The sequence below is a fragment of the Tetrao urogallus genome (assembly GCF_951394365.1).
Source record: "Tetrao urogallus genome assembly, chromosome: 8".
NCBI lineage: Eukaryota > Metazoa > Chordata > Aves > Galliformes > Phasianidae > Tetrao > Tetrao urogallus.
Genome location: NC_136821.1, coordinates 29,095,794 through 29,108,957, shown reverse-complemented (window position 1 = coordinate 29,108,957; position 13,164 = coordinate 29,095,794). Strand labels below are relative to the sequence as shown.

The window sequence follows — 13,164 nt, the reverse complement described above, 5'->3', positions numbered from 1 at the left end:
TTTAATAACTTAACGCTGATTTTGCTTTGGATTAAAAGCTCCCTATAACCTTAGCTTACAAATGCTCAAATCTTGCACACAGAATTGAAATCTTCAGGAAGCAAATGAGCTTGAAAATGAATTTAGATGCATCAGTGGAACCCCTGCAGGAGAAATCCATTGAATCCATTGAAGGGCTGAATTTGGTAATTGTGGTAAGACTGGCTGAATGGCACAGAGACATTCAAATCCCTCTGAGAAGGAAGGCTTCAGCTTTGACTGCAGCCACACACTTTACCAGACATCCTGTGAAGTGCAGAAGCACAGTTTTGGTGCTGTCTCTTGGTGTGACCCACTCATGCAGTCAGCACTCATTAGCATTTTTAAAGGTCAGATTATTGCAGGAATTGTAGATATTGACAGTACATCTCTCTTTTCCCATTGCATATTGCTGCCATGGCTTCTGGGCTTCGTTTTACTTGTTGTTCCTGGGTATTTGGAAGCCTTCTGCTCTTGTACCTGAAGATACACCTGCATTAATGACCTCTGTGCTTCTTCTCTTTGAGGAAAACTGACTACACCTCCTGCAAGGAGGTCAGAAAGCTGGGGCTTTCACTGCCTGCAGATACAACTAGCTAGCCCTAAAAACAAAGCGGGAAAGAAGATGACAGAAAAACAGAATAAATTAATAATAACTCTGGTTTCTTTATACATCATAAAGAAGCAGAGGATAAAATGTGGTTTGCTTTGCAGGTCACCTTCACAGCAAATAGGAATCATTCAATCACTGCTGGATAACATCAAAGTCACTCTCATGGACAAAAAAATATGAGAAAGATTTTAAATGTTTCTTTGTGAGAGAGAGCAAAAGTGTTCATAAGTGGAGAAAGAGACATCTTAACGCTTTCTTAAAACGGACCTGGAAAAATCATGTATCTCCCTGACAATTAAAGAGAAGATGGCCAGTTCTGTCTTCCCAACTCAGTCCCGGACACTTACTGATATAGTGGAAGTTTGTGACCTTGTCTTCTTACTCCTCGTGTCAAGCTTTGTGTTGCTTTATGCACTTGGCAGACAGGAAAACTCTTCACAGAAATCACAGAATTTTAAGTCTGTGGAGACTTTTGAGATGACCGAGTCCAACTGCTCCCAGGCGAGGTGAGCTACAGCAGGTTGCCAAGGACCATGCCTACTTGGTTTTGAATATATATTTCCATGAATGGAAACTCAACATCCTCTCGGAGCAACTTGTTCCAGTTTTTTGACCACCTTCACAGAAAATTAAAGAAGAAATCTCAAATGTCTGTATGAGCTTCTTGTCCTGTCTTCGGGCACTACTGAGAAAAGCCTGCCTGCCTTCCTCCTGCTGTCTTCACTTGATTTCATACTCGATTTCAGGTTGCAGTCCTGCCTTTCACCCTGCTCCCTCCCTCAGAATCCTGAGCTCAGTCATCTCATGGTCACTGCCACCAAGGCTGACCCCACCTTCGCATTCCCGATCAGTTCTTCTTCCTTGTTTTTAAGAATCATGTCCAGGACAGGACCTTTTGCCATTAGCTCCTTGACCTGTGCCACGAAGATGTCATTGGTGCACTCTTGAACCCTCCAGATTGCTTGAGCACTGTTGTATCCAAGGTTCAGATGTGAGGGTGGTTGAAGTCCCTCACGACAACTAGGGCCTGCAAATGGGAGGCTTCTTCCAGTTGTTTGAAGACTTCAGTGGGGGCACAGCTCTGTAACTGCACGCAGACTTCCAGCAGGTCCGAGGAAAACGGCCAGAAGGAATAAGGGAAGGGAGCTGCTGATTAGCAACCTTATGAAATTCCTGCTGTCCCTTCCTTCTCCAGCACAGATGGCAGCTGGACAAGGCCTGTTACAAGAGGAGCTGGACCAAGAAGTCCAGACCATCAGTCTCATTTGCATATTAGAATTTCCAGCCCTTCCATCTTCAACTATCGTTGCTCCAGCTGGAAATACCAATACCAAGCTAAGGTCAAATAGCTCCCTGCCAAAGAACAGCCTAAACTGTACAGCAGCACTTTCCATCCTAATGCTCCTTTTCAAAGCCACACTTAGCTATTTGGGCTTTCTCATTCTATTCTTTTAAGCTCAAATCCGTAGATGACAGCAGTTACGAAATGCTCGGCCATGCATTCTGCTACAGAGAGCTCTGCTCCAACAAATGTCATGCAATGCTTATCTGGAGCAGTCCGCTGGGTACAACTCTGTGCTCAGTGTAAAACACTTGGTGCATGCAACAAACGGAGAGGAAGGCGGTGCGAACCATAGGATGATTTGCTTAAAGCCCACAGGAGCTTAGTAAGACATTTCTGTTCCAAATCCTTTAGCCAGTGCAGAGGAGGGGATGAAAAATTCCCTTGGTGGTCTCTCCCCTGCCTGGCTTTGTCACCCTCTTCTTGAAGAACCCCTGCTATGGCTCGAATCTGATAATGCCAGCACCTTCAGAGTGGTCATGAACAACTTTAATGGTCACTTGTGAAAGAGCTCAGACCAAACTCATTTCCAAGACTGACAGTATCTCTATTAGACACAAATATTTTTATCTGTAGACCTGGTAACGTTTTTCCAAACAGCACTTAACAGTGGCCAGTGGCTCTTTCACCCACCGCACTGCACTGGCCACTGTTGGCAGAGCACTGGCCACTTTACAGCAAGGTGAACTGTTACCATCCAGGCATCCCCCACAGAAGACTTTGATGAGCTCAAAGACAAGCAAGGCGTTGGACTCTCCACAGGATGAACAGCTCTTGGGGAGAAACCTGTCCATGAAGGCTGCGGTGCTACCTTGGTGACTGAGAAGCTGCCGTCGCTTAATGTGACTCAGATCGTCACCATGCTGAATATTATCTCTCCACCAGGGAGAGATAATATACCTGGTAGAGTTCAGGGTGTGTTCATAGGCTTGGGGTGTTTTTTTGGTGCTGGACAGGATTTAGGCTCGTGGCTTTGCCACAGAAAGGCTGCAAGCCCGGTCCTGCAGAACTGGGGCCCGTCAGCCCTCGCACCAGCCACCGGCGCTTTGTGGAGACCAACGCCATCGTAATGGCGGTACAGCCCTCCCACACGCGTTCCATTCCCTCAGCGAAGGAGACCGGAGCACGCCGGGAGCTGCCTTGCAGGAACCCTCCGTAGTGCGACACGTCCGTGTCACAACCAGACACTAGAACAGCCTGAGGAGGAGCCGACTCGCTTCCCAACACAGCCGTGCTGCACCGCCACGGCAGGCAAGCTGCACGACCGTCCCTGCGACAGACCAGATCGACAGAGAGAAAGCGCGGCGCAACCACCGAACCCCGCCCGCTTGGGGAGCGCCCGGGCAAAGGGAAAATGGCGGCCACGCGGACCAATCAGCACGCGGCGCCGGCACGCGCCCGCCCGTCGCCCAGTCCCCGCGCTCCGCGTGCGCTGGACGGTTCCATTCGGCAGCGCTTCCCCCCGCCCGGCCCCTCGGGTGGTCGTGCCCGATCGGTATATAAAGGGGCGCGGAGCACATGCTCGCCTTAGTGCCGGCGGGAGCGGGAGGCGGGCGGTGTGTGTTGTGTCGGTGGGGAGAGGGAGCGGTGGGGGAGTCGAGCGAGCCTCCCAGTGACTTCGCAGTCCCTCGGTGCCCGTGTCCCCGTCCCGTGTGAGGGCTGCCGGTGCCCCCCGCCCGGCCCCGCTCTGCCGCCGCCGCCCCGCGGGATGCGGGCACGGCCCCGTCCCCCGCTAGCCCCGTCCCCCCCGCCGGCCGCAGCATGAGCGCGGCGAGCGATGCGTACGTCTTTATAAAAGACATAAAACCCGGACTGAAAAACTTAAATGTCGTCTTTATTGTGCTGGAGATCGGTAAGTGGCGGCCTCCACGCCCCGCCCGGGCCGCCCACGTCCCGCGGAGCCGCGGCCTGGCCGCGCCGTGCCCCGCAACGCGCTTCCCCCCTCCCTCTCTTCCTCTCTCCTTCCCTCCCTTCCTTCCCGCAGGGCGCGTCACCAAGACCAAGGACGGGCACGAGGTGAGGTCCTGCAAGGTGGCCGACAAGACGGGCAGCATCACCATTTCCGTGTGGGACGAGATCGGCAGCCTCATCCAGCCGGGGGACATAATCCGCCTCACCAAAGGGTGCGTAGGGGCCGCGGCCGGCCCGGGGAGTCTTTTGTCACCGTGCGAAGGCTCGGGGTTGGAAGCAGGCTTGTGCTCCGCGCGGGGAGCCGCAGCCCGCGCCATTCGGGCTGGCTCCGCGCGCTGGAGCGGCCCGGGGGCCGTTTGCCAAATGAAAGCGGTCCGCTCCAGCCCGGGACTGCCCAGCGCCAGCGTGTGCCCTGCTAGGTGGTGGGAGGGGCCTGCGCTTGTCACGGCGGCGGTGCTGAGGCCCGAAAGAGCTGTTCTCTGGAGCTCTTGTAATAGGGAGTGCGTGTGGCCGACGGTCCCAATCTGTAAACTAAGCAGGGCAGGGAGAACCGTGTGCTTATCTTTACAGCCTGAACTGTATCCCGGCAGTCGGCTCCTCAACGAAAGGCAGGAATAGCGTCTCTAATGTATGAAAGTTGCTTTTCGTTGCAGTGGGTTTAGCAGGAATGACAGGCATGGGAGAGCCTTCTCAAATTCACCGTAAGCCCGCACGCTGGGGCTACGCTGCAGAGCCTATGTTTGGGTAGGTGCCGCTTGATTTCTCACAGTAAAACCACCCATACAGTGTTTCATGGATGTGGCAAGGTAAACAAACAAAAAACACGGCAATTTAAAAATCCTTTTTCACATCACTTTGCTATTTACACAGTAGCATTGCTTTCATTTGAGTTCATGTTAGTTAATTTATTCTTCAAATTCATTGCTCTGATATTTTCCCACAGCACTGCAGGAGATGGTGGTACTGCAGCACGTGTTAAGCTCCTTTTAATTTGTGCTTATGAAAAAAAAATAATAAGAAGGTTACTCATTGGAGCGGTTACCTGAGCTCCTCCACTTGTTTGTTTCAGTGTAGTTCCTGATTTTTAGAAAGAAACTGGATGACCTTTGCTGCCAAGCCTGTAGCTGCTTCCTCCCATGCAGACTTTTTTGTGAAATGGGCTGACTCCTCAGCAGAGGAGGTTCTGGGGAAGCCTGCTTGCGTGGAGAGCACGTGGCAGTGCTGGGGCACTGAAATGCGCAGAGTGAAACCAGGGCTCTGGGCCAGGATAGGGCCTTACGCATAGCTGACATTGAAACAAGTTTTGATACTCCTTAGCAGCATTCTCTGACCGTGGCTTGCTGCAGCTGCTCTGGTAGTTCAGTGCTGCCAATGGGAGGGTCATTGCATCTCTTCATGTTGAAAACTGAGTTTGGCTTGTAGGAATTAAATCTATGAGCTGACATCCACCATCTTTGTAGATGGTTAAGTCATGCCTTCGTTTACATGAATTGCAAGCCTGCTTTAGACTGTGTAATTACAGTCCCTATTGTGTGCTAAGTACGTTCTGGTTTGACTCTTCTATTTGACAAATGCCTTTGAGCAGACATATGAACACTGAACACATATTTAATTCAGTTTGGTTTCAGTGTGGGATGTTGCCATTGGAAGACAGGTAGATTTCAGCTCTGTTCAGTAGGGTAATCTGATTCTTTCCAGTGCAAGCTGCTTATTCTTGCAAGTAGTAAAGCTTAGCTAGGCTTTACGTGTAAATGTGCCTTTCTGCTGCTGAATTTCCAGTAGATACAGATGCATTTCTGTGCAAAAACGGGTACTGTTGTTGTTTACTGTCCCTGGCTGATAAACTCACTTACAGGAAGCTGCTGCAGTTAGCATTTCTAAATTCAAAATTCTCAAGTTTAGTGTTTTAGGGCCAACTCTTTCTGAGGCAAAACCCACATACCTGGAATAATTTTTTGCTGGAGGGTATCAAGATTTGCTGGGTCTTGTTGCAGTAAATGTATGCTTTGTTTTTCACTTGTTTCTGTTTTCCTTTGTGTTCTGCATGAAGACTGTCCAGCTAACTAATTATTAAAGGTGAAACACAGAGGGAATCATCTTTAAAGCGTAAGGTGGCACCACAAGCTGAAAAACATTACTCCTGCTTCTGAATGGATAACACTAAGGCAGGCTCCAAACCAACACGGCACTGTCTGTGCTGAGCAGAGGTCACCGTTGCACTGCTATTAGGGTCCTGTTCTGCCATTGGGGCCCCTCCCTGGTGCTTCTGCTGGGAGCCCTGTGAGTTGTTCAGGCAAAGGACAGGAGGAGGGCTCCTTATCTATATTGTGAAGATAGACCCGGAACGTAAGGAAGTGGTGACTCCAGATTATCAGTGACTCCTGAGGGTGGAATGTGTGGGGCTTGCGCTTCCTTTGCAGGAAGATCAACACGCCTACACTCCTTTTAGGTCCCTTGCTATGCATCCAGGCTTCCAGTGTGAATTTTGCCTTGTTATCCTTACACGATGCTGCTCACTGAAAGGAACAACTCTGTAGAAGGTTTTATATAAGCCCAGATTCCAGTGCCTGGAGCCATTTGTCACTTGTGCTCTGTCCTGTGAATGTTTCTCTAATCCAAAAATGCTAATGGTGTATTTCTATATGTCACTTGGAACACTGTGTTCAGACTTGTGCCTTAAAATGCTAAGGATCGGTACTGGAAAAGCATTTCCTATTCTACAGATTGCTAGCAAAATCTATATTTGTCAGTAAACAAAGGTAATTCCTGAAGGTCTTGAATTCTGGAATGATCTCGAAGGTCTTATCCAAACCTTGGCAATTCTGTGATTCTTCCTGGCTCCTACTAGAAGTGTAGCAAGTCCCAGAACTGAGACTTGTCATTGACTGGTAACGTGGGTCCTGCTTTTGGCAAAATGCCTTTTCTTCAGGAATGGCTCACAAGGTTTTCTCTAGCCGTGGAAAGAGCAAGTCTCAAAATAGTTGGCTGGTCCCCTGGAGTTTGCGATGGATTCAGCTGAGCTTTCAGTAACTTTTGCTAGAGGTAAAACGTGAAGATCGAAATCTTTTAGTGCTGTAAAGTTGAGAACACTTGAGGTCCCTGTGGCTTGTTTAGGGCATTAATTCTGATATGAAGTACCTTCCAACCCTTGAAGATGTCATATTTTTACTTGCTTTTTCAGCAGTGGTGTTTCTCTTTGCCTAAGAGACTGCTTTGCTTGTCCTCTCTTTGGCCAGGTATGCATCTCTGTGGAAAGGCTGTTTGACACTTTACACAGGACGAGGAGGAGAGCTGCATAAAATTGGGGAGTAAGTATTACACATCCATGTCATGGTTTTATGTTCAGTTGTCAGCAGAGCATTGTGGTAAGTATATTTATTTGAGAGCCACGTTGCGGTGGCTCTCAACACATAAATGCTAGGCCAGCAAAACTGTGTTGTGTGGTCATGGGTAGATGGAATACGGGTACCCCTGACATGAGTTTGCACATTTGTTGCAGTGATTTCTGGTCCGCTCTGGTTAAGCGTATTGAGGTAGATTAGCCTCTGTCATGGCACAGGTCTGGATTTTAGGGTTAGGTGGTGATGGGATGGCCTGTAAATGACAAAGGACTTAGTCGTTGGGCTTGAGTTACCATTTTGATGGAAGCCTTGTGTCTCTTATGCTTGAGAGATGAAGTACAAAGAAGGAAGACAAAGGCAACTTGAGTGAATCGTATTTAAACAGAAACAAGCCTCATTAAACTGTCTTTAAACAGCTTACTAAGTGAGATGGTGACTTCTTGTGGCTCAGAAGCAGTAAGGCTGTTGGCAGGCAACAGGTAAAATAGCAACATTTCTAACCAGAAGAGTACTTCTGTTGTTACACAGCGCTGCAGGAGCCCTTGTAGTCATTGGGGAAGTAGTACTATGGGATGGCCCCCCTCTTAGATGAGGAATTATCTGCAGATTTCCTTAGTGCCGAGTCATCGCCTCAGTGTTATCATCCAGCGGAGTTTTAAGTCTGACAGGTTGGATTGAGGTGAGTCTTAGTCTAGGTTCTGCCTCCCAGTGAGAGCTGTACTTCTGTTTAGCAACTCAGAATCGTTATTTGTGCTATAATTTCCATGTGGTCACTTAGTGGGCCTATTTGTTAAGGCCCACTTAAATGGGAAAGGATGCTCTGAATTTTGTTCTTGTTCTGGCCTTTTCAGCATTACTGTGGTAATGGGGTGCTCATTGCATGGAAATGTGTGGGAGTATTTGTTTTCCCTAGATAGCTAAGGCAGCCGTCATCTGGGAGCAGGCTGAGTGACTGTCTCGTGAGTGGGTGCTCGACGAAACTGCGGAGATGAGATGTGAAGGGAGCTCTTTATTACATTTGGTTTTCTTTTGGCTGTTTGACTTGCTACAGCAAAGGTGTAGTTTCCTCTGCTTGACAGAGATAGGTGTGACAGCTTCACCACAGTCCTACACAGGGGTCAAACAACTAGCAAGGCCTTTTAAAACCTAGTGAGCCTTTCTGAAGGAGAGGGCTCTGGATTAGTACTTGGTGGCGGGATGTGTGGAACAAACCTTCTTTGAGTAGCAGAGCTGAGAAATTTATGAACAGTTCTAGAACTTCCCTGTAATGGTAATTTCTCCTCAGGTTCTGCATGGTATACTCAGAAGTGCCAAACTTCAGTGAGCCCAACTCAGAACACATTGGACAGAGCAAACTGGTATGTTGAACTTGTCTGAGACTTCCACCATGAAGTGCTCTTTGTTATGAATACTGTGACTCATCTGGAAAAGTGGTCTTGAACTAATAAGTAGATTTCAGTCAATAACTGGAGTAGCAGGTAACTTCTGTATACAGCTGCAGTAAGAACACAGGAAGAAAATCAATCCCTCTATATGAAATTAGAAAACTTCTCTGATCCATGTTTTTTTTTATATCTCTCTGAAGGCTCAAGGTGAACAGAATAATAGTTGTGCATCGAGTAATATGAGTTCTTGTACTTTCGGGCCACTGGGTAAGTCATTTTTCATTTTGTGGAAGTGAAAGTATGTCAATGAGAATGAAAAGAAATTTGAAGTTTCTGTTACACTATGTGGCGACCGTGTACTACACTTCAAGTCTTTTGAGTGGGGTCTGAGCTTGCAAGCACATAAGCGTAAACATTTCCCGAGTGATGGTTTTGGGGTTTGTTTCCAAGAAGAAGAAGAGATCAGAATATTAATGGTACCTGTACCATGTAAAGGGATTTAACTAATTCTGGATCATTTTGGTGCTTTCAGAGAGTTGGCAGCACTTGAAATTCTGCTTATAAAGTGGAGTAGAAAGGAGACATTTTGTTTAAGCCACCTGAGATCTTGGCCTTAAAAATCTTGCCATTTACCAGGGTTTTCCTGCCAGGTTAGCTCCTCAAAATAGGTAGAAGTGGTGGTAATCTGAATTCTAATATCTGATCTGACTGTGGTTTTGTAATATATTCTATTTAAACGTTAAGGCTTGAAGAAGTTGCTTCAAAGTCTTGAGTGGGTGTAAGCTCAGAGGGAACCTTATTTGTGGCTGCCTACACGAAGCCCCGTGCCTGGTGTCGTACAGCTAAGCTCTGCTGATGGATGACTGCAAACTGATACATAACTCACTGCTCCAAAGCTCTGTGTAACTTCTAAACAGCGACTGTCTGCTTCTTTCATAATGTGATTATCGTTTCAAATTGTACTTCACTTATGAGCCTTCTTTGCTTCTTTGAAAGCAAATGTGTCTGAGCAAAGAAGGGCAGTGCTTTCTTAGGCCAGTCTCTCCTTTTCCAAAATGAGCCAAGCGGGCATTTAAACCAGTTGTTATGTAGGCATGTCTTCAGAGGAGATCAAAACAAAATGTGAACAATGATGCTTAAGGCTTCAATTCATGAGTGCTTAGTGCTAGCTGACTTGCTTCTGTGACTGGATCTCACAAGATAGCTTTCTATTCTGAAGTCTGGTAATAGGAGATGATGCAATAAGCTGTGTGCAGCCTGCTTTCCTTTTGCTTGTTTCTGTTTGATTTCTGCCCTGCTGTGTCTCTGGAACATCTTGGCATGCTACCTGCAAGCTAGTGTTTCTGAAAGCATTGATCTAGTTTCATTAGATTCATATCTCCCTCATGTGCAAATAATTGTCATGCTACTTGTGGCCTGTCTTGCTTTAGTTGGAAGTGGATGGAAGGGATGGAGAGAAGGTAAGTTGCAGGCTGGGGCCTTGGAAAAGCCAGAGAGGCTCTTTCTAGTGCTCGGGGTTTGTTGGTTGCTGCAGGCTCTGTGTTCCCTGTTGTTAACTTGTGTAGGGGAACAGTGACTTCAGTCAATGGGAACTTGTGATGACCCTTTTTTTTTTTTTTCTTTTCTAGGAAATGGTTTACAAACTGGACCTGAATCAAGTGGATTTCCATTTACATACAATCATGGCCACTCTTACGCAGGTAGTGGGAGAGGCAATGGACGAGGACCTGTAAATCCAGCAACAGCTACTAGTGTTCAGCCTCTTCCCCCTGCTGTCAGTAATGGGAGGGACCCACGCAGAGCCTTTAAAAGATGACTATGCCAAATGTGCTTGTACAGCTTGCTTAAACTCTACACTCTACTTGAACACTTATTGCACTTTTATTTATGGTTAACTGTGAACCAGTTTGTCTTTTTTTTTTTTTAACCTTTTGGTCTATGGAGCAAACTTAATGTGATATTTTTGTTTTGCTTAGGGAAGCACAGGGAGTCTTCCCATAAATTAAAGGAATAGGGAGAAAAGGTGGATAATAAAGAGGGTTGAGGGGTAATGGTTTGAAGAGTCTCAATTAAAACTCAATACCCTTTGTCAAATGGAAGCAAATTTTGGTAATGTGTATGTATTTTTCTGTTTCTCTTGGTCAACCATAGAGCCTTAAATGGTTTGTCACGTCCTGTGTGCACATACGTTGACTTCCAATAGTGGGAGTACTTTGTATTGGAAGAGAAATGTTGGAGAAGGGAAAATGCTGTAGTGAACTAGGTGTCCTTAGAATGGGTATAGCTTGCAAAAGCAATAAGTATAAGGAAGTGATGTCGTCAGCACTTTGTGGTGCCTCCTAAATCAGAACTATTAACGCAGACAGAAGTTGAAGACCTCGTAAGTGTCTTGAGGCCTTACCTCCGATTCCAAAAGCCTGTATACTCTTCTAAAGAAAAATTCTCAGTAATGCACCATTATCAGTGTCAAGGAGAGCAACACTGATTATTTTTGCTTTGGGTAGAAGCTTGGATACTCATTCTCGCTTTGCTTGGAATGCGGCAGATCTAAATACAGGTAGCGCTGGAGAATACTGTTTGTAGCTATGCCTGGTGTAGAAAGCTCAGAGCTAGTTTTACAGGACTCTGCATCTCCAAGAAAGAATGAGTTTCAGAAACTGTTCTCAAATGCTGCATTGCATCTCTCTTCGATGAGGCTGCCTACTTTTCCTTCATTCACTTTTCCAAATGAATTATACATTAGATCAAGCTGGATGTGTTGATTGCAGAGGTACTGGCCAAGCACACAGCTGCAGTTCTGATGCTTTAAGCTTTTGTCCCTCTGTTTTATATGGAATACGAGTTATCCCTTAGAGAACTTAACCCCCACCCCAATCTTCCCAGGAGGGAAATAGCTGTGGTTTTATTTCTGATATTACAAATGTTTTGAGTCTAGATATTAAAAGTTCTGTGCCATATTTCAGATCAGGTTTAAAATACAACTTTGAAGCTGAGATGTCATACTGGATTCATCTGTTTAACTCTTCTTATAGCTGACCTCTCAAATAAAAATTGCACTAACCATTTAAAAAAAAAAAACAACAAATCTAACTCTCTTTGTCAAGCCGAAAAGACTTTGTGACAAAAGGCTATTTCTGAATTGCAAGTTGTCTCCGTCATCCTTGTTAGTTGAATATATCCCGAAATTATTGTTGTTTACAAGTTATGTTTGGTACTCTATTAAGATTTGTTGACAGTTGCCTCTGAGGGGCAAAGGTTCCTTGCTTAATTCTGAAATACCAATCTGTCTTTTAAAAGCAGGCAGCAGCAGCAGCAAATATCTGAAGGAAGCTCTAGGGAGGCTTGCGTACTGTTTGTCTCCCGTTCAAGTGCTTTCCTGATGCCTGCTGCCAAATTTGTCTTGCATACAGGGGAGGGTGACGCACCTCCTGAGGACACTCGCTGGTGCTGATACGGGACAACAGCAGTAACTTGTAAACCTGAAGCACGCAGTGAATTCTGGGGAGGTGGTGTAAAGAAATGTGTAACTCAGGGACTTCAAATTGCTTATGTATTAAGAAAAATAAGACCTTGCATAGAGCGTAGATGTGTGGAGAAGCTTTTATGTGGTGTTGCATTAAAATGTTTGATATGCTTGTGAGAAGGAAGCCAGGAGGACTTCTAAACCTGTGAAGTACGCGTGACATGTTCCAAAGGTAAATGAGATGCAAATATAGTGTAAGAGTTGTGCTTTGCAGTCACAGCTGTAACTGTAGTACGTGAGCAGTGCAATTGATAGCACAGTGGTGACTTTGTATTTGTTGGGATTCCTCAGTTGTGGATGTCTGCAATCCTGGTGATCTTGGTTTCTCTACAATAATAAAGAAGGTTGATTATAGTTCTGAACCCATTTTCAGTGTATGCTGAGGTACTTACCTGGTGTTTTCAGCTCCATGCATTTGGTCTTTTTATTAAGCTAATAAATGAAGTTGTTCGCATACAAAATAGAGATTACTAATGATGTGAAATTTAAATGTTTGTTGCCAAATGGACAATTGATTTGCAGTTGGGAGGAAAAAAGCACAAGAGGCCGGTCTCCATGTTTTCAAGGTTAGTAATGTTCCTGCCTTTGTGTTTCTTGTGTGAAACTATTTCAATTTATTAATTAATTTTTACTTCTTTGCAGGGGAGATCTGTGCCCTGAAAAGTCGCATGGACTTAAAGTAAATAATCATAGCAACTTTTCAAGGTTCCTCTGAGCTTCCTGTGAACCTAATAGAAAAAAAGTTGTTTCCCTCAGAGGTATCAGTGTCAAGACAGAGAGCTCTCAACTTGCAGAGGCATCTGTGAGCCTGCCTTGCATCTGGATCCTGTCACCTTGCTGTATGGAGGCTTGTACAGAAACATTTCTCTGTGTAAACAAGCAGTGGTCATGAATTACTCAGACACTATAAGCCTGTGGGGCCCACTGGTTAGGACTATAGGAAGTTTTTAACACAAGTCTTTAGGTAGATCCTGCGCAGCCCTTCCTTTAGATTATTCTCATTTTATGGAGTGTGGATCACAGCAGGATAA

The 13,164-nt window shown here is 45.9% G+C and overlaps 1 protein-coding gene across 1 annotated transcript; it reads left to right on the top strand.

Moving 5' to 3' along the window:
• Positions 1 to 3,734: 3,734 nt before the first annotated feature.
• NABP1 (nucleic acid binding protein 1) lies at positions 3,735 to 10,426 on the top strand (the record flags this gene model as incomplete). Its single annotated transcript, XM_079538922.1, has 6 exons — positions 3,735 to 3,825; positions 3,958 to 4,096; positions 7,121 to 7,192; positions 8,511 to 8,583; positions 8,811 to 8,877; positions 10,239 to 10,426. 6 exons carry the CDS (start codon positions 3,735 to 3,737, stop codon positions 10,424 to 10,426), a joined length of 630 nt encoding a protein of 209 aa, XP_079395048.1.
• Between the last annotated feature and the right edge of the window lie 2,738 nt (positions 10,427 to 13,164).